Source organism: Lithobates pipiens, unplaced genomic scaffold, assembly GCF_037356315.1.
Source record: "Lithobates pipiens isolate NorthernLeopardFrog02 unplaced genomic scaffold, aLitPip1_a1.2 Scaffold_18, whole genome shotgun sequence".
NCBI lineage: Eukaryota > Metazoa > Chordata > Amphibia > Anura > Ranidae > Lithobates > Lithobates pipiens.
The window spans coordinates 97,318,816-97,340,514 of record NW_027507758.1 but is presented as its reverse complement, the minus strand read 5'-3'; the positions used below and the strand labels follow the sequence as shown (position 1 = coordinate 97,340,514).

Sequence of the window (21,699 nt, the reverse complement as noted above, 5' to 3'; positions counted from 1 at the left end):
AATATATATTGTGCACTTGTATAAACATGCTCCTGTTGTCAGCCTTCAATGCACCCTTGTATTGACCCTCTCATCTGCCTCCAGGCTCCCGACCTTCGCCCTCCCTATAATTTGACTCTTCTTCACTTCCAGCATTCCTCCATATAACTCCTCCATCCACAGCGTCCTCCCGGCATCAAGTGGAGGCGTAATAGGAAACATCGGCAACATCCAAATAATACAACAGTTCAAAAACCCTTGGGACTGAGGAAAATGCCATTATGATCCTCAACTGATGTCTGAGGGACATTAGGGCATCTTGTCAGACACATCCAATTGATCCTGCTGAATATATTTCATGTCTTATATTATTCAACCTGTTTTTATACTGCAGCAAATTATGTTTTATTAGTACTATAGCCTTTGTGTATTATTATGAGTGACAAGGTTACTAGGGACATAAAGCTTGACATGGCTGTCTAATTTTTAATAGAGCATCAATTTTGACAAACTATCCTTGTTTTGTATGTCATTTTGTACTAAGTGTGATATATATAGTATATTAAATATTGTAGTGGGATTTATACGATACAGCAAGTGTACTGTACTTATTCTTTATTTTAAAAATGAAAGCGGTGTTACACCCAAAACCAAATCTGTATTATATTGCAGCTTACCAATCATTAGATGTGGTGGCTGCACCAGTTTGCTTTTCTTTGGCTTTTTCCCTCTGTTTTCACCTGGTGATCTGGCCAGTAACACACCTCCCTATTAGTGAGACACAACTCTGGATGAATAAGAATAGGAGGCACAGCAGACAGCAGCACTGTCGGTCTAGGGAGGGGGGAGGGGGCAGTATTAAATGTGTTAGCAGATTTAAATGCACAAACAAGTTGAAACAAGTTGAAACCAGCTCACACTTTATAAGCCGCTGCAGCAAACAGTTTTTTTCCTTTTGGGGATAAAGATTTTGCATGAATAAATAAAAGCTGATACATTTATTCTCCTCTCCCATTGGTAAGTGGTTTGTGGAAAAACAGCAGGCTTGCTGGCTGGATCACCAGATAAAAAGAGCATAAAAATGAAACTAATACATATAAGAATTGGTAAGCTTCAATATAATAAAAGTTTGATTTAAGGTTCAATATTGGTTTAAAGAAGTATAGCCAAAGCTCTTTTGGCTGTACTTCTCCTATGGATAACACGAGTGCAGTTCATTCTGCACTCCAGTGGCCCATTTTCAGCCAACAGCAGGCTGAAGCCCGCTGTTGGCTGATGCCACTGAGTTGGTCCAGACTCTAAAAAGATCTTGATCATATGGTTGGGATCTTCTCAAAAGCCTGGACAAAAAGCTGGCTCGGCCTGTCAGCAATCCGCTGAGAGGCTGAGCCAGCCCTTCCCACCTCTCCACAGTCCAGTACTCCAGTGAGCGCTGGAGGGGCAGAGCAGAGAGCTGCTGACAGACAGTCCCTGGCTCTCTGCTCACAGAATGCTGACAACTGAGCGATCAGCTGTCTTTGATCGCTCAGTTCTCAGTGCAGAGCTGGCAGAATACAGATGCAGGATCAATCTGAGGTGAGTATAATTTTTTTTTTTTTCTAAATCCCATACTCCTTTAAGGATTTAAATTTTTCAACTACACTCTGACCTCCAAATTCACCTAACACTGCATATACCGTATACCTAACTATTGCTGACCTCTATCACTACACACATTCATTACCCCCTAGAGAGTCCTTGCGTGGCCTCTTTTTGAACAGGTAATGCCTTTAAGGGCCAGAATCAGGCAGCAACTGGTGACTGAGGCCGCGTACACACGGGCGGACTGTTCGCCCAACCTTGTTCGGCAAACAGTTTGTCAAACAGTCCGCTCAAAATTTGCATGAGCGGACTTGCCCACACACGAGCGGACTGTTTGACGAACAAGGTTGGGCAAACAGTTCGCTTAACTTTTGAAATGAACGGACTCGCCCACGTAAGGAGGAGGCAAATCCGCCCATTTCAAGCGCGTGTACAGGTAGGCGGGGCCCGCGAAGGAGACGTCGCGGGCTCCGCCGCCTGGAATGGGCTTAAAGGGGAACCCCAACGCCGAAAAAAATCGGCGTGGGGGTTCCCCCCAAGTCCACACCAGACCCTTGTCCGAGCACGCTACCCGGCCGGCCAGGAAAGGGGGGCGAGCGAGCGCGCCCCCCCTCCTTAGCCGTACCAGGCCGCGTGCCCTCAACATGGGGGGTGCCTTGGGGAAGGGGGGGCCGCGCGGCCCCCCCACCCCAAAGCACCTTGTCCCCATGTTGATGAGGACAAGGGCCTCTTCCCGACAACCCTGGCCGTTGGTTGTCGGGGTCTGCGGGCGGGGGGCTTATCGGAATCCGGGAGCCCCCTTTAAGAAGGGGGCCCCCGGATACCGGCCCCCCCACCCTATGTGAATGAGTATGGGGTACAATGTACCCCTACCCATTCACCTGTGAAATAAAGTACAAATAAAAACACAACACAGGGGAAAAAAATATTTTATTGCACAGCCGGGGGTCTTCCGTCTTCGGGGGTCTTCTCGCCGGACTCCTCCGCTATGTGTGTGTAGCTCTTTTGCCAGCGGAGGAGTCCGGCTTTCTTCCTCCCCGCCGCCGGCCTCTTCTCCCGACTTCGGGGGTCTTGTCCCCCTCTTCGGTTCTTCTGCCGGGCCACCGCGCCTGGTCCGGTGGCCCGGTCTTCTGTCGCCGTCTTCCGTTCTTCTGTCGCCGCCTTCGGTTCTTCTGCCGGGCCACCGCGCCTTCTTGTAGCTCTTTTACAGGCGGTGGCCCGGTCTTCTGTCGCCGCTGTCGCCGCTGTCGCCTTCCGTTCTTCTTCTTGTTCTTCTTGTTCTTCTCCAGGAGATGTTGACACGTCGCTCCCTCCGGCCGGAATGCCAGAGCCGCCCTGCGCTGTGACTTATATAGTGACAATGGGGCGGTGTCACATGGTATATGTCACATGGGTTGGTCACATGGTGACCCCGCCCCCTTACGATGTCATAGTCCCCATGTGACATCAACCCATGTGACCAACCCATGTGACATATACCATGTGACACCGCCCCATTGTCACTATATAAGTCACAGCGCAGGGCGGCTCTGGCATTCCGGCCGGAGGGAGCGACGTGTCAACATCTCCTGGAGAAGAACAAGAAGAACAAGAAGAAGAACGGAAGGCGACAGCGGCGACAGCGGCGACAGAAGACCGGGCCACCGCCTGTAAAAGAGCTACAAGAAGGCGTGGTGGCCCGGCAGAAGAACCGAAGGCGGCGACAGAAGAACGGAAGACGGCGACAGAAGACCGGGCCACCGGACCAGGCGCGGTGGCCCGGCAGAAGAACCGAAGAGGGGGACAAGACCCCCGAAGTCGGGAGAAGAGGCCGGCGGCGGGGAGGAAGAAAGCCGGACTCCTCCGCTGGCAAAAGAGCTACACACACATAGCGGAGGAGTCCGGCGAGAAGACCCCCGAAGACGGAAGACCCCCGGCTGTGCAATAAAATATTTTTTTCCCCTGTGTTGTGTTTTTATTTGTACTTTATTTCACAGGTGAATGGGTAGGGGTACATTGTACCCCATACTCATTCACATAGGGTGGGGGGCCGGTATCCGGGGGCCCCCTTCTTAAAGGGAGCTCCCGGATTCCGATAAGCCCCCCGCCCGCAGACCCCGACAACCAACGGCCAGGGTTGTCGGGAAGAGGCCCTTGTCCTCATCAACATGGGGACAAGGTGCTTTGGGGTGGGGGGGCCGCGCGGCCCCCCCCTTCCCCAAGGCACCCCCCATGTTGAGGGCACGCGGCCTGGTACGGCTCGGAAGGGGGGGCGCGCTCGCTCACCCCCTTTCCTGGCCGGCCGGGTAGCGTGCTCGGACAAGGGTCTGGTGTGGACTTGGGGGGAACCCCCACGCCGATTTTTTTCGGCGTTGGGGTTCCCCTTTAAGCCCATTCCAGGCGGCGGAGCCCGCGACGTCTCCTTCGCGGGCCCCGCCTACCTGTACACGCGCTCGAAATGGGCGGACTTTCCGAGCGGGAACAGTCCGCTCATTTCGAAAGTACAGCGGACAGGCCCACACACGGGCGGACTTATCGCTCAAACACAGTTTCAGCGGACAGTTTTTCGGAATTTCCGAAAGACCTTGTCCGTCCAACTGTCCGCTGAAACTGTCCGCTGAAAGCCCACACACGAGCGGACTGTCCGCCCAAACACTGTTCAGCGGACAAGGTTGGGCGAACAGTCCGCCCGTGTGTACGCGGCCTGAGTTTCAGGCAAATATACAAACAATACCAATTCATGCAAATATGTATTTCTTAAAAATAATTACATTCATTTTTAAATGCAACTGGTTGTAAGCCCGAATTTGTCTTGATATCAGCCTCCTGCAATTGCCTGTATTGCAGCACTAGGGAGGGGCAGCGCTAGCAGCAAACCAGGTGTGCTGAATACAAATATTCAGAACATGGTGACAGTAGGAGAGGAGACAAGATGAACCGCTCTATTTATCACTATCCAATCACAGGCTCTCGGGAGAGAGGTGGCCGTTCTATTTTTCATGACTGCAGTAAACAAAGGTCAGACTGTGACTGACTCACTATCTCTAGTTTAGTTATTTATTTTATTTATTACAGGTACTTATATATATAGCGCAGTCAATTTACGCAGCGCATTACATATACAGTATATTGTACATTCACATCAGTCTCTGCCACTAAGGAGCTTACAATCGAAGGTCCCTAATTCACATTGTGAGGTCCCTAACTCACATCATACTGTGGCCAATTTGGACAGGATCCAATTAACCTACCAGCATGTCTTTGGAGTGTGGAAGGAAACTGGAGTACCCGGAGGTTTTGAACTTTGCTCTGGCTAGTTTGAGGTCATGTCCCCCTGATCTTGGCTTCATATTGAAAATACTTCACTCTGGAACCATATTCACCCCCAGTGGCGGCTGGTGCTCAATTGTTTTTTGGGGGGGGGCGCAAACTGAAAAAAAAAAAACATCAATTGCAGACTCACTGTGCCCATCAAATGCAGCTACTGTGCCCATCAATTGCTGCCACTATGCCCATCAAACACAGCCACTGTGCTCATCAAACGCAGCCACTGTGCCATCAAATGCAGCCACTGTACCCATAAATTGCCACCACTGTGCCCATCAAATGCAGCCACTGTGCCATCAAGCACAGCCACTGTACCGATAAATTGCCTCCACTGTGCCCATCAAACACAGCCACTGTGCCATCAAATGCACCCACTGCACCCATAAATTGCCACCACTGTGCCATCAAGAGCAGCCACTGTAACCGTCAATTGCCGCCAGTGTGCCCATCCAATTGCTGCCAGTTTTTCCCATCTATTGCCACAAGTTTGCCCCATCAATTGCCACCAGTGTGCCCCATCAATTGCAACCAGTTTTCCCCATCAATTGCCACAAGTTTGCCTCATCGATTGCCACCAGTTTGCACCATCAATTGCCACCAGTTTGCCTCATCAATTTCCACAAGTTTGCCCCATCAATTGCTACCAGCTTGCCCCATCAAATGCTGCCAGTGTCCCCCCCTGCCCGGCACTTACCTGTCTCGGGTCAGCGCATTCCTCCACGCTCCCTCCGAGTCCTCGATGTCTTCTCCCGTCTTCTTCTGCTATAATTGGATGCCCGATAGGCATCCAATCACATCGCCTGTCGCTTCAGCCAATCAGGTGACAGGTAACCAGACCCGGTGCACCTGATTGGCTGAGAGGCGGATCAGTGTTAGGGAAGCGATTTATTTGATTCCCTAACACAGCACTACGTAAGCAGCAAGAAGTGTGCCCGCTGTTTACCAATTTGGAAGCCTATTAGAGCCCACAGCTCTAATCGGGTTGCCTATTAGAGACAACAGCTCTAATCAGGCACTTTTTGAAAACACCCCCGCTGCTGTAATTCAGATGCCCAGCACCAGACAAGGGGCCGGACACCTGAATAGGGGGCGGCAGCGGCGAAAATAGATAGATTCATACAATGCATGAATCTATCTATTGAAGATTGACGGATGCAGGAGAGAGAGGGCAGCGCTCCTGCGCCACTGTTCATCCCCTTGATATATTTAAAGGTTTTAGTTGTGCCCCCCCTTTCCCTTGTTTCCTCCAGACTGTACATATTAAGGTCTCAATGTCTCTCCTGGTATGATTTATCCCTCAGACCTTTCATCATTTTTGTTGCCTGTCTCTGGACTTGTTCTATCTAATCAATATATTTTTGTAAGTGAGGTCTTCAGAACTGGACAAAGTATTCTAAATAAACTTTTAACTAATAATCTATATAAGGGAACCAGGACCTCCTTCCTCCTGTTCGTTTAGCTCAGCTTGAGGGTCCATTCACATTTTAGCATTGCGTTAATGAATACAATGCACCTTAATAAAGCCAAAAATATTTATTCTGTTTTTGCATGTGGGTGCATTAGCTGCTACTGTATTCAAAATGAGTGGCACCACAACGCATCACAACACAGTATATGTGCCCCCATGTTTTGTGGAAACACATAGTAACTGTGCATAACCACAATGATCAATCTGAATGTCATCTAAAAACCTAAAAGCCTAACCTAATGCAGCATACACATGATTGGAATTTGGAAAGCTCTGATGGTTTTCCTGACGGAATTTCGACAGGATTTTGCTCAAGCTGTCTTGCATAAACGCGGTCACACCAAATTCCGACCGTCAAGAACGCGGTGGCGTACAACATGTACGATGAAACTAGAAAAAAAAAGTTCAATAGCCAGTAGCTTCCGTCTCATAGTTTAATCTGAGCATGCGTGAGTTTTTGCCTGTCGGAATTGCATACACATGGACGCATTTTCGGATAGGAACTTTTTCCGACTGAATAATTGAGAACATGCTCTCAATCTTTTGCTGGCTGAAATTTGGCCAGCAAAACTCTGATTGATCGTACACACGATCGCATTTTGCGAACAAAAGCTCTCATCGGTCTTTTGCTGCCCGAATTTCCGATCATGTGCATGCGGCATAAGAATCAGAAAAACAAAGGCTCACTTTAATGTGAAACTGATAGGATTTGTATCAGATATCCTGTACCAACACTGCTAGTGACTGGAATAAACTAGCGCTCAAACCCTCTTTAATGACTTTCTGCGCAGCTCTGGTATCAATCAATCATACTGACTTATTTATTAAAGAACTATAATCCAGCCGCTTTTAGAGTCTGGATACTGTTGTGCAAATATGTGCTGTCGGCCTTGGAAGATTGCATTTTCTTAAATTAATTTAGGTTGATTAAAAATATAATTCATGTGATTTTAACAAGTTTGTGTATATCTTTTTAAAGGGAAATTGAAACTTATTCAATTGTTGTTTTTAGTGCATCCAAATCCTAACTGGTTGACATTTAGTTTGCTAGAGCACTATGCATCACAGTAACAACTGCCATGGTTGTAAGTTTTCATAAAACACTGTTTTAATTTTTTCATCTTTTTTATGCTTCTGGTCTTCTTCGGTGTTTTCAGCCACCTCCTGTCCAAATGGACGGACTCCAACAATGGTTGCATATCCTTGCCCAGGACTGGCTTTCTGATAGTGGCAATGCTGGACCATGGTGGAGCCACGTGTCAGCAAGGCTACGGATGGCTTATGCGACGAGGTGACAAGGCAGCAGCGCAATTTGGAAACAGTTGTCGCCCCATAACAGAAAGCGCCCGAAGAAGGAACATCATTGTCAGATAATTAAAGGTTATTGTAATGAAAGTTGAAAATTTTAAAAGATTGGAAACACATTATGAAATTACATTAAGCTGAATGTTGAAGCTTATATACAATTTTATTGTTTGAGTTAAGATCTACTAACTACAAAATTGGAAAACTGTCCACTAAGTAATTTATATGTTGTCGGGAAAATAGGCTCTAAAGGGAGTCAGGATGCGTTACACACTGGGGGCTATTTATTGACTAATAGCCAGTTTGGTCCTCAGTTTGAACCCTTCTAAACCTATAAAAGCCACTCATGAGAGGACAGACTAATATATTGCTTTTGGTGAGAGTTAACATGATGGAGAAGTGAGGCTCTTTACAGAAGATACAGTGTTATGCTTGAATTGTCTGCCACCTCCCATGCAGCAAGAATATAAACATGGGGGGGGGGGGCTTACTGTGAAGATATAAGCTCCATTTTACAAGGTAGGCAAACTGAATATTTAAATTATCCATTGATTCAAATTGGGGATTGAATACAACTACAGGTAACTAGAAAACCTTTTTTTGAAAAAGAAGCTATAAACTGTAACCGGACAGAATGTATCTTTATAAACCACCATGTGGGGGAGGGGGGGGGGATTTACTAAAATTAATGCACACAGAATCTGGTGCAGCTATGCATAGTAACCAATCAGATTTTAGGTTAAAGTGGTTCTAAAGCCCCAATGTTTTTCACTTTAATGCATTCTATGCATTAAGATGAAAAACCTTCTGTGCTGCAGCTCCCCCCAGCCCCCCCCCTCTCCTTTTTCTTAGCTGAGCCCGATCCAATCCAACGATGTCCATGAACGGATGCGGCCACTCCAGCCACTGTGTCTCTCCTCATTGGGCTTCCACTGCTGTCAATCAAATCCTGTGACATGGGAACAGGGGGCGGGGACGAGTCCCGTTGTCTGTGTCAATGGACGCAGCAGCGAGACTCATGAAATGAGCTTGCACGGGTGCCCCCAGGGAAACTGGCTTTCCCTGGGGCCACCCATTGAAGAGGAGGGGCTTGGAGCGCCAGTGAGGGACCCCAGAAGAAGACGATCAGGGCTGCTCTGTGCAAAACTATTGCACAGAGCAGGTACGTATAGCATGTTTGTTATTTTTATCAAAAAAACCCAGAGGGTTTACTTCCTCTTTCATTCCCTGCAAAGGCAAAGCATAATGGACGCATCGCATAGTAGCCCATTATGTGTCACTTACCTGACACAGGAGCCAGCGATTTCACCGCTGTCCCCTGTAGTCCGGCGCATCCATCTTTTCGGTGGGGTCTCGCAGCTCCGCCGCTGTCATTCGGCGGAGCCGCGATGACGTCACTCCCGCGCATGCGCACGGGAGCCGACACGCGCGGCAGCTCCATTGTTGGAAATGCCACGCTCAGTGCGCCTGCGCGCCGCTGTCTACGGCGCATGCGCCATAGACAGCGGTGCCTGTCTTCGGGCAAATATCTCCTAAACCGTATAGGTTTAGGAGATATTTCTTGGACCTACAGGTAAGCCTTAATCTAGGCTTACCTGTAGGTCAAAGTGGTTTGTAAGGGTTTACAACCACTTTAAGTCAAAGCTTAATCAAACAAGCTAAAGTTAGAAGCTGATTGATTGCAATGCACAGGTGCACCAGATTCCATGTGACCCGTTTTAGTAAATCTCCCTCATATCTCCTAAATAATTCCAATTTGTCATTTTCTTTTTGAAAAAACAGTTTTCATTTATTTTGCATCTCAACACTCATTATCTCATCCAGCTTCTTTGCAGGTAATTCCTGCCAACATACACTAGCTTCTTTAGCATGTCGTTGCTCTGGATAAGCTCCCCATTGGTGACAATGGCTAAACATGTCTGTACATTGAGCTTTGCCACTTACAATTTAAACCAGAAGTGCATGTGACAAAATGACATTAAAGGAAAACAATTAGTTGAGCGTTGTCATCTCATAACAGGAAGGCGTTAATTTACTAAAACTGTATTGTGCAAAATCTTGTGCAGCTCTGCATGGCAGCCAATCAGCTTCTAACATCAGCTTGTGCAATTAAGCTTTGCCAATAAAAATCTGGAAGCTGATTGGTTTCTATGCAGAGCTGCACCAGATTTTGAAGATTCTCCAGTTTTAGGAAATCGACCCCGAAGTGTTTGTGCAAGAACCCTCATGGTGGGATTTGCAGGTAATATTTTATAAAAGCTGCAGATGTAGAAAAAAAAATAATAATTAAATGATATCAAAAGTAAATTATACAAAAGAATACTTTTTATGATTAGACATCTACTTTTTTTTTTTTGCAAAATCGTTTTTTATTACATTTTTTCATTAGCATAAAAAATTAGCCCACGCAGGGGCCAAACCTTTGCCCACGCAGGGGCAGTTGTAGATTGACGTCTACTTTAAAACTGTTCCCTCTGAAAACAGAATATGGAGTTTATTGTTGAATATTAAATTTCAAGCTAACCATTTGTTCTCATATTTTTCTGCTGCACACTAGAACAGCAAATTAAAAATAAACCATGATAAGTAACCTGCAACCTTTATAAACCGGTTGTGTTTATAATCCATTACGTAGAACAATTTTCAAAGGCATATTAGTAAGGGAACCAACCATTAAGGGAACTCTCTCTCTCTCTTTTGTCCTGTAGATTAGAGTATGAATAGAAAGGCTCCAGGAAGAATCCTTTTTGAATACAATTACAGTTTCAGGCTTATTTAATAAGACAGTTCAAAGAGCAGAGATCTGCAAAGTGCAGTAAAGGCACAATGACCATTTCAGATTATGTAGCCCTATAAATTGATTTATTCTGATTTAAAATATATTTGCTGTATTTCTTTTTTATGTAATTGGTATGCATTTAGTTTTAGACTTCAAATTGCAGTTTACGTCATAAGCTTGCTCCTCTTGTGTCCTTGTGTCACTACTGCTACCCAATGAGCTTCATTTCTTAGCTAAAAGAAAATGATGTGTAGTCAGATAAACTATGTCTATTATCACAGATTAAATTCAATTCATAATAAAAACAGCCATCATACAAACCACAACCCTATATATGTATTTTATTACATGCATGCTAATAAATGTCATCCATGATCCTCCACCAGTGCTCCTCAAATTGTGACTTTTTGATTTCCATCTGTGAATAATCCTGGCCCTTTGAGACCTTGATTTTTCATTAAAACTGGTGTGGGGGGGCCAGCCATTACAGAAAAATATGTGTGCGTCCAGCAACAATTCACACACACCTTCTAATCCCATTCAGGTTATAATTGAGTGAGGCTTACTGAAGGTCATGTCAGTAGACCTAATAGACTGCAATGGCAGTACATAGAAAGACGGTGGCTTGTCTAAGTACTTAAGCAGAGCAGACCTTGGATCAGCCGAGAGTGACCTACGACTCCCCCGATCATGATCAGTCCACCGATCATCATGAGAAGTGTCATTTTAGATGTTACTGGCCAAACATGGGGGGGTGATAGTGGTAATTCAGCATCAATTGCCTACAAAACCTAAGTTGCCCACCAATCTTGTTTTCCAGGAATAGTAGTTTTCAAAAAACAGTCCCTGGTAATTTTGTCTCTAAAAATGACTGATTTTGGAAATAAATACTGCTACCACTGTTATTAGTAATATTATTTTTTATTGTTATTATTAGTAGTACTGTTATTTATATTCATAGTGTTATTATTATTTTTATTATTATTGTTTTTACTCTTCTTCTTCTTATTATTATTATTACAATAATTATTACTATCATTTTTAAATAAATATTCAATGTAACTCTCAGTACCTATTACCTATGCTTGCTATTATGTCGTCACAATAATATTTTAAAGACTATTATTGATATTACTATTTATTATTCTTTAATTCATATTTATTATATAAATAATAACACTGATCATGTTATAAATTGTGGCATTAAAAACAATATCCTACACCTGGTCCTCGGAGATGGTATTAAAAAACAAAAAAACAAAAAAACAAAGGGACTATGACAGCAAAAACATGCAGCAATTTAGTTATTAGATAAAGTATTGTGTCACCCATATGTCCATCCAATATTATTACAATGGAATACGTGTGGCTCTCCGGTAGCAGCCATTTTGGATAATTATCTGCACTGTTAATTCAAATAAAGAGATTTATTTTTTTAGTGCTGTAAACTGTACACAGCTTTAGATTTGAGGATTAAAGTCAAAGGTTGAAAAATGATTTCTTTCCCACTGCTGGTTACTTGGTATAGTAAACGTGAATTTAAAAAGTAGGTGATTTTTACATTGCTTAAGTCTGACCTACGACTCTGTGATCTATGATATATCAGCTTTAAGCACACTTGTTTACAGCAGAACGTCCCCGGAATGGAGTATATACGGGAGAAGATAAAGGTTGTAAGTCAGCCATCAAAGTCCTGCAGCTCGTGTTTATAGCCGACAAGAAATATTCCAAACATAATGCTCTGTTCTGTTTACTACACAAGAGTGGTTATCCCCATTACAGCGCCATGCAGCTGCTCTATCAGTGCGATTGCTTACATGTGATGCCCTCATTACACGTGGCTCTTTTCTAATGAAGAAATTAGAGCTGTAACCAGGCCCATCACACTCCCATTCCCAGCAAAGTGCCCTTTATTGCTGTACACTATGCAGATTCCAGCACTCCGACACAAATTGCTTCATCTATTTTAATATACGAATATGGTTAATTACCTAGATGCTCCATCAGCTGATAAACAGTGCGATTAAAATTATGAGTGATAGCCGCATCCCTATAACATTCTAATGATTGAGTGATTGCCGATTATTAACAGGCCGAGAGAACTTTCCAAATACCGGTATCAGAGTATGCTGGTCCAATGGTCCGAGGACTTGGGACCAGAACCATCCAATTGTTTTCGCTCATTACTAAATGATACTGGCAGTTATTATACAAATATGATTCATTTACTGATACTGGATAGATAGATAGATCTATAATGGATAGATAGACACACACAGATAGATCTGTAATGGGTTGATAAGTAGATAGATAGATAGATAGATAGATAGATAGATAGATAGATAGATAGATAGATAGATAGATAGATAGATAGATAGATAGATAGATAGACAAATAAATAAATAGATAGGTAGATAGATAGATAGATAGATAGGTAGATAGATAGATAGATAGATAGATAGATAGATAGATAGATAGATAGATAGATAGACAATAGGTAAATAGATAGATCTGTAATGGGTAGATAGATAGCTAAATGAATACATAGATTGATCTATGATAGATAGATAGATAAATAGATAGATAGATAGATAAATAGATAGATAGATAGATAGATAGATAGATAGATAGATAGATAGATAGATAATCTAGATAGAAATGCCCAATTTCATGCATGCTAGTTCAATAGTCTGAGAACTTGAAACCAGAACCAGATAGATAAACAGACACAAAGATACATACCTAAATAGATCAATAAAAGGCACATACATACATCGATTTATAATAAATAGATAGATTACACATCTAGATGTCAGTATCAGTATATGCTGCTCCAGTGTGTTCTGAGAACTTGAAACCAGAACCATCTAATCAGGTTTCCTTTACACTAAGTCATACGGGACATTTAATATACAAATATGATTTTTACTACTTATATTAGATAGAAAAATAGATAGAACGAAAGAAATAAAATGATAGATAGATAGATAGATAGATAGATAGATAGATAGATAGATAGATAGATAGATAGAATATAAATTGATAGATAGATAGATAGATAGAATAGAAATCTAGACACCAATATCAGGGTATGCTGGCTCAGTGGTCTGAAAACTTGAAACCAGAACCATCTAATTGGTTTTGCTCATTACTCATTTCTACTGGCAATTATTATATAAATGGGATCACTTCTACTTATATTAGATAGATAGATAGATAGAGAGATAGATAGATAGATAGATAGATAGATAGATAGATAGATAGATAGATAGATATTCTATTTGATTTATAAAGCCATGTATTACAATTAGACAGATAGTTCTGTAATAGAAGAGATGTATGGAGAGATCATGGAGATTTCTGGTTCTTGTAGATGATGATGGGAGAGATGTGCCTGGTCTCTACACCCCCTGATAATAATAATAATAATAATAATAATAATAATAATAATAATCAGGAGACGGATCTCTCTCTATAGAGATGATATGAAGGTGAGAAGTCGGTGATCTCTGTACATTGCACAGTGTGGATGGTAGTAGAGCTCAGATATGAGGGGTTCTTATTGCCCCCATACATAATACACAAACCCTAGGGATCAATAGAGATGTGTAGGGATCAATAGGATGTGTAGGGATCAGTAGAGATGTGTGGGGATCAGTAGGGATCAGTACACATGTAGGGATCCGTACAGATTTGCAGAGATGTGTATGGATCAGTAGAGATGTTCAGGGATCAGTAGGATGTGTATGGATGTGTAGGGATAAGTAGGATGTGTAAGGATGTGTAGGGATCAGTAGGATGTGTAGGGATCAGTAGGGATGTGTAGGGATCAGTAGGATGTGTAGCGATCAGTATAGATGTGCAGGGATCAGTAGGGATGTGTAGGGATGAGTAGAGATGTGTAGGGATCAGTAGGATGTGTAGAGTTGTGTAGAGATGTAGAGATCAGTAGGATGTGTAGGTATCAGTAGGATGTGTAGGGATCAGTAGAGATGTGTAGGGATCAGTAAGATGTGTAGGGATCAGTAGAGATGTGTAGGGATAAGTAGGATGTGTAGGGATCATTAGAGATCTGTAGGGATCAGTAGGATGTGTAGAGATCAGTAGGATGTGTAGGGATAAGTAGGATGTGTAAGGATGTGTAGGGATCAGTAGGATGTGTAGGGATCAGTAGGGATCAGTAGGATGTGTAGCGATCAGTATAGATGTGCAGGGATCAGTAGGGATGTGTAGGGATGAGTAGAGATGTGTAGGGATCAGTAGGATGTGTAGAGTTGTGTAGAGATGTAGAGATCAGTAGGATGTGTAGGTATCAGTAGGATGTGTAGGGATCATTAGAGATCTGTAGGGATCAGTAGGATGTGTAGAGATGTGTAGAGATCAGTAGCATGTGTAGGGATCAGTAGAGATGTGTAGGGATCAGTAGTATGTGTAGAGATGTGTAGAGATTAGTGGGATGTGTGGGGATCAGTAGAGATGTGTAGAGATCAGTAGGATGTGCAGGGATCAGTAGCATGTCCAGGGATCAGTAGAGTTGTGTAGGGTTCAGTAGGATGTGTAGAGATCAGTAGGATGTGCAGAGATGTGCAGGGATCAGTAGCATGTGTAGGGATCAGTAGAGATGTGTAGGGTACAGTAGAGATGTGTAGGGTTCAGTAGAGATGTGTAGAGATGTATAGAGATTAGTGGGATGTGTGGGGATCAGTAGAGATGTGTAGAGATCAGTAGGATGTGCAGAGATGTGTAGGGATCAGTAGCATGTGTAGGGTTCAGTAGGATGTGTAGAGATCAGTAGGATGTGTAGGGATCAGTATAGATGTGTAGGGATGAGTAGGATGTGTAGAGATGTGTAGGTATCAGTAGGATGTGTAGGGATCAGTAGAGATGTGTACAGATCAGTAGAGATTAGTAGGCTGTGTAGAGATGTGTAGGGATCAGTAGGATGTGTACAGATCTGTAGGGATCGGTGGGATGTGTAGAGATATGTAGGGATCAGTAGGATGTGCAGGGATCAGTAGAGATGTATAGGGACCAGCAGGGATCTGTAGGAATCAGTAGGATGTGTAGAGATGTGTAGGGATCAGTACCATGTTTAGGGATCTGTAGGGATCAGTAGGGATCCGTATGGATGTGTAGAGACGTGTAGGGATCAGTAGAGATGTGTAGGGATCACATCAGGTAATATAGAAGGGGTGGAGGGAGGAGTTTACCTTCCTGGCCCCGGTGAATCCATACTGTTGGGCGAGTAGTGCGGCGTCTGTCGGGTCTCCTCCCGGCTGTAAGTCCACCAAGTATTGTTGGGTGAGGAGAGCGGAGTGGGTCGAGCCGCTGTACAGTATGAGCAGCAATGCCGCCAGCACAGCCCGGAGCGGGGAGCTTGCTCTCATCTCTCACTTTGTGTGGGAAGGTGAGAGGAGAGGAGTGGAGAGGAGATGCCGGAGCGGTGTAGTTGTCGGTGGGGCTCCTCCGTGCCTCCTCAGTACATGTCTCCGCTCCGCTCTATGTATGTGAGATTACTTCTGATGCCAAATCTGCATCCGGGCTCCTCCTCACATCTACTATTCATCTCATCCTCCGAGCCTGGACCAAGGCGGGTCACGTGCGGGGGACTCCCAGCCAATCACAGGGAGGCAGGCTGAGCGCGGCTCCCCTCCTCTGTCAGGCGGCTCATTAGTACTCAGGAGTCCTGATTCAGCACCCTGGAGAATTCCTTCATGTATGTCCTCTGCCAGGCGGGGAGACCCTCCGGGGACTGCCACACATAGAGGAGGACGAGGGCACCTCCAAGGATCACATCACACAGAGAGGAGGATGAGGGTACCTCCAGGGATCACACCACACACAGAGGAGGATGAGGGCACCTCCAGGGATCACACCACACAGAGAAGGATGAGGGCACCTCCAGGGATCACACCACACAGAGAGGAGGATGAGGGCACCTCCAGGGATCACACCACACACAGAGGAGGATGAGGGCACCTCCAGGGATCACACCACACAGAGAGGAGGATGAGGGCACCTCCAAGGATCACACCACACAGAGAGGAGGATGAGGGCACCTCCAGGGATCACACCACACACAGAGGAGGATGAGGGCACCTCCAGGGATCACACCACACAGAGAGGAGGATGAGGGCACCTCCAAGGATCACACCACACAGAGAGGAGGATGAGGGCACCTCCAGGGATCACACCACACACAGAGGAGGATGAGGGCACCTCCAGGGATCACACCACACAGAGAGGAGGATGAGGGCACCTCCAAGGATCACACCACACAGAGAGGAGGATGAGGGCACCTCCAGGGATCACACCACACACAGAGGAGGATGAGGGCACCTCCAAGGATCACACCACATAGAGAGAAGGATGAGGGCACCTCCAGGGATCACACCACACACAGAGGAGGATGAGGGCACCTCCAAGGATCACACCACATAGAGAGAAGGATGAGGGCACCTCCAGGGATCACACCACGCAGAGGAGGATGGGGGCACCTCCAAGGATCGCACCACACACAGAGGAGGATGAGGGCACCTCCAAGGATCACATCACACACAGAGAAGGACGAGGGCACCTCCAGAGATCACACCACACACAGAGGAGGATGAGGGAACCTCCAAGGCTCACACCACACACAGAGGAGGATGGGGGCACCTCCAAGGATCACACCACACACAGAGGAGGAAGAGGGCACCTCCAAGGATCACACCACACACAGAGGAAGAGGGCACCTCCAAGGATCACATCACACACAGAGGAGGATGAGGGCACCTCCAAGGCTCACACCACACACAGAGGAGGATGGGGGCACCTCCAAGGATCACACCACACAGAGGAGGAAGAGGGCACCTCCAAGGATCACACCACACACAGAGGAGGAAGAGGGCACCTCCAAGGATCACACCACACACAGAGAAGGATGAGGGCACCTCCAGGGATCACACCATGCAGAGGAGGATGGGGGCACCTCCAAGGATCACACCACACACAGAGGAGGATGAGGGCACCTCCAAGGATCACATCACACAGAGAAGGACGAGGGCACCTCCAAGGATCACACCACACAGAGGAGGATGAGGGCACCTCCAAGGATCACACCACACAGAGAGGAGGATGAGGGCACCTCCAGGGATCACACCACACACAGAGGAGGATGAGGGCACCTCCAAGGATCACACCACACAGAGAGGAGGATGAGGGCACCTCCAAGGATCACACCACATAGAGAGAAGGATGAGGGCACCTCCAGGGATCACACCACACACAGAGGAGGATGAGGGCACCTCCAAGGATCACACCACATAGAGAGAAGGATGAGGGCACCTCCAGGGATCACACCACGCAGAGGAGGATGGGGGCACCTCCAAGGATCGCACCACACACAGAGGAGGATGAGGGCACCTCCAGGGATCACACCACACACAGAGGAGGATGAGGGCACCTCCAAGGATCACACCACACAGAGAGGAGGATGAGGGAACCTCCAAGGCTCACACCACACACAGAGGAGGATGGGGGCACCTCCAAGGATCACACCACACACAGAGGAGGAAGAGGGCACCTCCAAGGATCACACCACACACAGAGGAAGAGGGCACCTCCAAGGATCACATCACACACAGAGGAGGATGAGGGCACCTCCAAGGCTCACACCACACACAGAGGAGGATGGGGGCACCTCCAAGGATCACACCACACAGAGGAGGAAGAGGGCACCTCCAAGGATCACACCACACACAGAGGAGGAAGAGGGCACCTCCAAGGATCACACCACACACAGAGAAGGATGAGGGCACCTCCAGGGATCACACCATGCAGAGGAGGATGGGGGCACCTCCAAGGATCACACCACACAGAGGAGGATGAGGGCACCTCCAGGGATCACACCACACACAGAGGAGGATGAGGGCACCTCCAAGGATCACACCACACAGAGAGGAGGATGAGGGCATCTCCAAGGATCACACCACACACAGAGGAGGATGAGGGCACCTCCAAGGATCACACCACACACAGAGGAGGATGAGAGCACCTCCAAGGATCACATCACACACAGAGGAGGATGAGGGCACCTTCAAGGATCACACCACACACAGAGGAGGATGAGGGCACCTCCAGGGATCACACCACACAGAGAGGAGGATGAGGGCACCTCCAAGGATCACACCACATAGAGAGGAGGATGAGGGCACCTCCAAGGATCACACCACACAGAGAGGAGGATGAGGGCACCTCCAGGGATCACACCACACACAGAGGAGGATGAGGGCACCTCCAAGGATCACACCACACAGAGAGGAGGATGAGGGCACCTCCAAAGATCACACCACACACAGAGGAGGAAGTGGGCACCTCCAAGGATCACATCACACACAGAGGAGAATGAGGGCACCTCCAGGGATCACACCACACAGAGGAGGATGAGGGCACCTCCAGGGATCACACCACACAGAGAGGAGGAAGAAGGCACCTCCAAGGATCACACCACACACAGAGGAGGATGAGGGCACCTCCAGGGATCACACCACACAGAGAGGAGGATGAGGGCACTTCCAAGGATCACACCACACACAGAGGAGGATGAGGGCACCTCCAGGGATCACACCACACAGAGGAGGATGAGGGCACCTCCAAGGATCACACCACACACAGAGGAGGATGAGGGCACCTCCAAGGCTCACACCACACACAGAGGAGGATGGGGGCACCTCCAAGGATCACACCACACACAGAGGAGGAAGAGGGCACCTCCAAGGATCACACCACACACAGAGGAGGAAGAGGGCACCTCCAAGGATCACATCACACACAGAGGAGGATGAGGGCACCTCCAAGGCTCACACCACACACAGAGAAGGATGAGGGCACCTCCAGGGATCACACCACGCAGAGGAGGATGGGGGCACCTCCAAGGATCACACCACACACAGAGGAGGATGAGGGCACCTCCAAGGATCACATCACACACAGAGAAGGACGAGGGCACCTCCAAGGATCACACCACACACAGAGGAGGATGAGAGCACCTCCAAGGATCACATCACACACAGAGGAGGATGAGGGCACCTCCAAGGATCACACCACACAGAGAGGAGGATGAGGGCACCTCCAAGGATCACACCACATAGAGAGGAGGATGAGGGCACCTCCAAGGATCACACCACACAGAGAGGAGGATGAGGGCACCTCCAGGGATCACACCACACACAGAGGAGGATGAGGGCACCTCCAAGGATCACACCACACAGAGAAGAGGATGAGGGCACCTCCAAGGATCACACCACACACAGAGGAGGAAGTAGGCACCTCCAAGGATCACATCACACACAGAGGAGAATGAGGGCACCTCCAAGGATCACACCACACACAGAGGAGGATGAGGGCACCTCCAGGGATCACACCACACACAGAGGAGGATGAGGGCACCTCCAAGGATCACACCACACAGAGAGGAGGATGAGGGCACCTCCAAGGATCACACCACACACAGAGGAGGAAGAGGGCACCTCCAAGGATCACATCACACACAGAGGAGGATGAGGGCACCTCCAAGGATCACACCACACACAGAGAAGGATGAGGGCACCTCCAAGGATCACATCACACACAGACGAGGATGAGGGCACTTCCAGGGATCACACCACACAGAGAGGAGGATGAGAGCACCTCCAAGGATCACACCACACAGAGAGGAGGATGAGGGCACCTCCAGGGATCATACCACACACAGAGGAGGATGAGGGCACCTCCAAGGATCACACTACACAGAGAGGAGGATGAGGGCACCTCCAGGGATCACACCACACAGAGAGGAGGATGAGGGCACCTCCAAGGATCACACCACATACACTGCAAGGGGTAAACATGCTTCATTGGGGCTCATTCACACTTGGGGTTGGGAGGCGGAAAAAACATGACGTGGAGCTGAAAAAAAAACACTGTATAGGATTTACACATGATTTCCTTCCCGCACATCACATTCAGCAGGCAGTACGACCCTCCCAAGATGACCCATTCCAGAAAATGGAGTCACACTGCAATCCCCCCTACAGCATAATGGTGTGGCATTTAGGGGGAGTAGGCGATAAGGGGGTCCTACTACAAAGCTCTCATAGATCTGTTCTCATAGATGAAGGGTTGTCCTGCTGGACCTTCCCTGACAGAACGTCATCAGGATGGGAGCATATGCTGATCTATAACCCAGCTATACACTGTATTACCAAAAGTATTGGGACACCTGCCTTTACAAGCACAAGAACTTTAATAGCCTCCCAGTCATAGGCCGTAGGGTTCAATATTGAGTTGGCCCACCCTTTGCAGCTATAACAGCTTCAACTCTTCTGGGAAGGCTGTCCACAAGGTTTAGGAGTGTGTCTATGTGAATGTTTGACCATTCTTCCAGAAGCGCATTTGTGAGGTCAGGCACTGATGTTGGTCAAGAAGGCCTGGTTCGCAGTCTCCGCTCTAATTCATCCCAAAAGTGTTCCATCCAGTTGAGGTCAGTCAAGTTCCTCCACCCCAAACTCACTCATCCACACTATATTACCAAAACTATTGGGCCACCCCTCCACATCATTTTGTGGAGGGGGGATTATGGTGTGGGGTTGTTTTTCAGGGGTTGGGCTTGGCCCCTTAGTTCCAGTGAAGGGAACTCTTAAGGCGTCAGCATACCAAGACATTTTAGACAATTTCATGCTCCTAACTTTGTGGGAACAGTTTGGGGATGGCCCCTTCCTGTTCCAACATGACTGCACACCAGTGCACAAAGCAAGGTCCATAAAGACATGGATGAGCGAGTTTGAGGTGGAGGAACTTGACTGGCCTGCACAGAGTCCTAAACCTCAACCTGATAGAACACTTTTGGTATTTATTAGAATGGAGACTGCAAGCCAGGCCTTCTCATCCAACATCAGTGCCTGACCTCACAAATGCGCTTCTGGAAGAATGGTCAAACATTCCCATAGACACACACTTAAACCTTGTGGACAGCCTTCCCAGAAGAGTTGAAGCTGTTATAGCTGTAAAGGGTGGGTCAACTCAATATTGAACCCTACAGACTAAGACTGGGATGTCATTAAAGTTCATGTGCGTGTAAAGGCATGTGTCCCAATACTTTTGGCAATATATTGTATCATTCAGGAATATAGGTGCCCTTCCAGATGCACATGCTGCCCAGGGCCGGGACAAGGGGTGGGCAGGAGGGGTGGCTGCTCTGGACATTATGGTACCATGTGAGGTGGGGACCAGCAAGGCAGCACAGTGGTGTAGTGGTTGGCAC

General features: G+C 47.0%; 1 protein-coding gene across 1 annotated transcript in view; it reads right to left on the bottom strand.

The window, feature by feature from the left end:
- Positions 1-15,968, bottom strand: part of PCSK2 (proprotein convertase subtilisin/kexin type 2) — a 302,085-nt gene extending 286,117 nt beyond the window's left edge. The window contains exon 1 of the mRNA XM_077485936.1: positions 15,629-15,968. Within this exon, the coding sequence (XP_077342062.1) occupies positions 15,629-15,805 (177 nt within the window). The 5' untranslated portion in view covers positions 15,806-15,968. The remainder of the gene's footprint in view (positions 1-15,628) is intronic.
- Between the last annotated feature and the right edge of the window lie 5,731 nt (positions 15,969-21,699).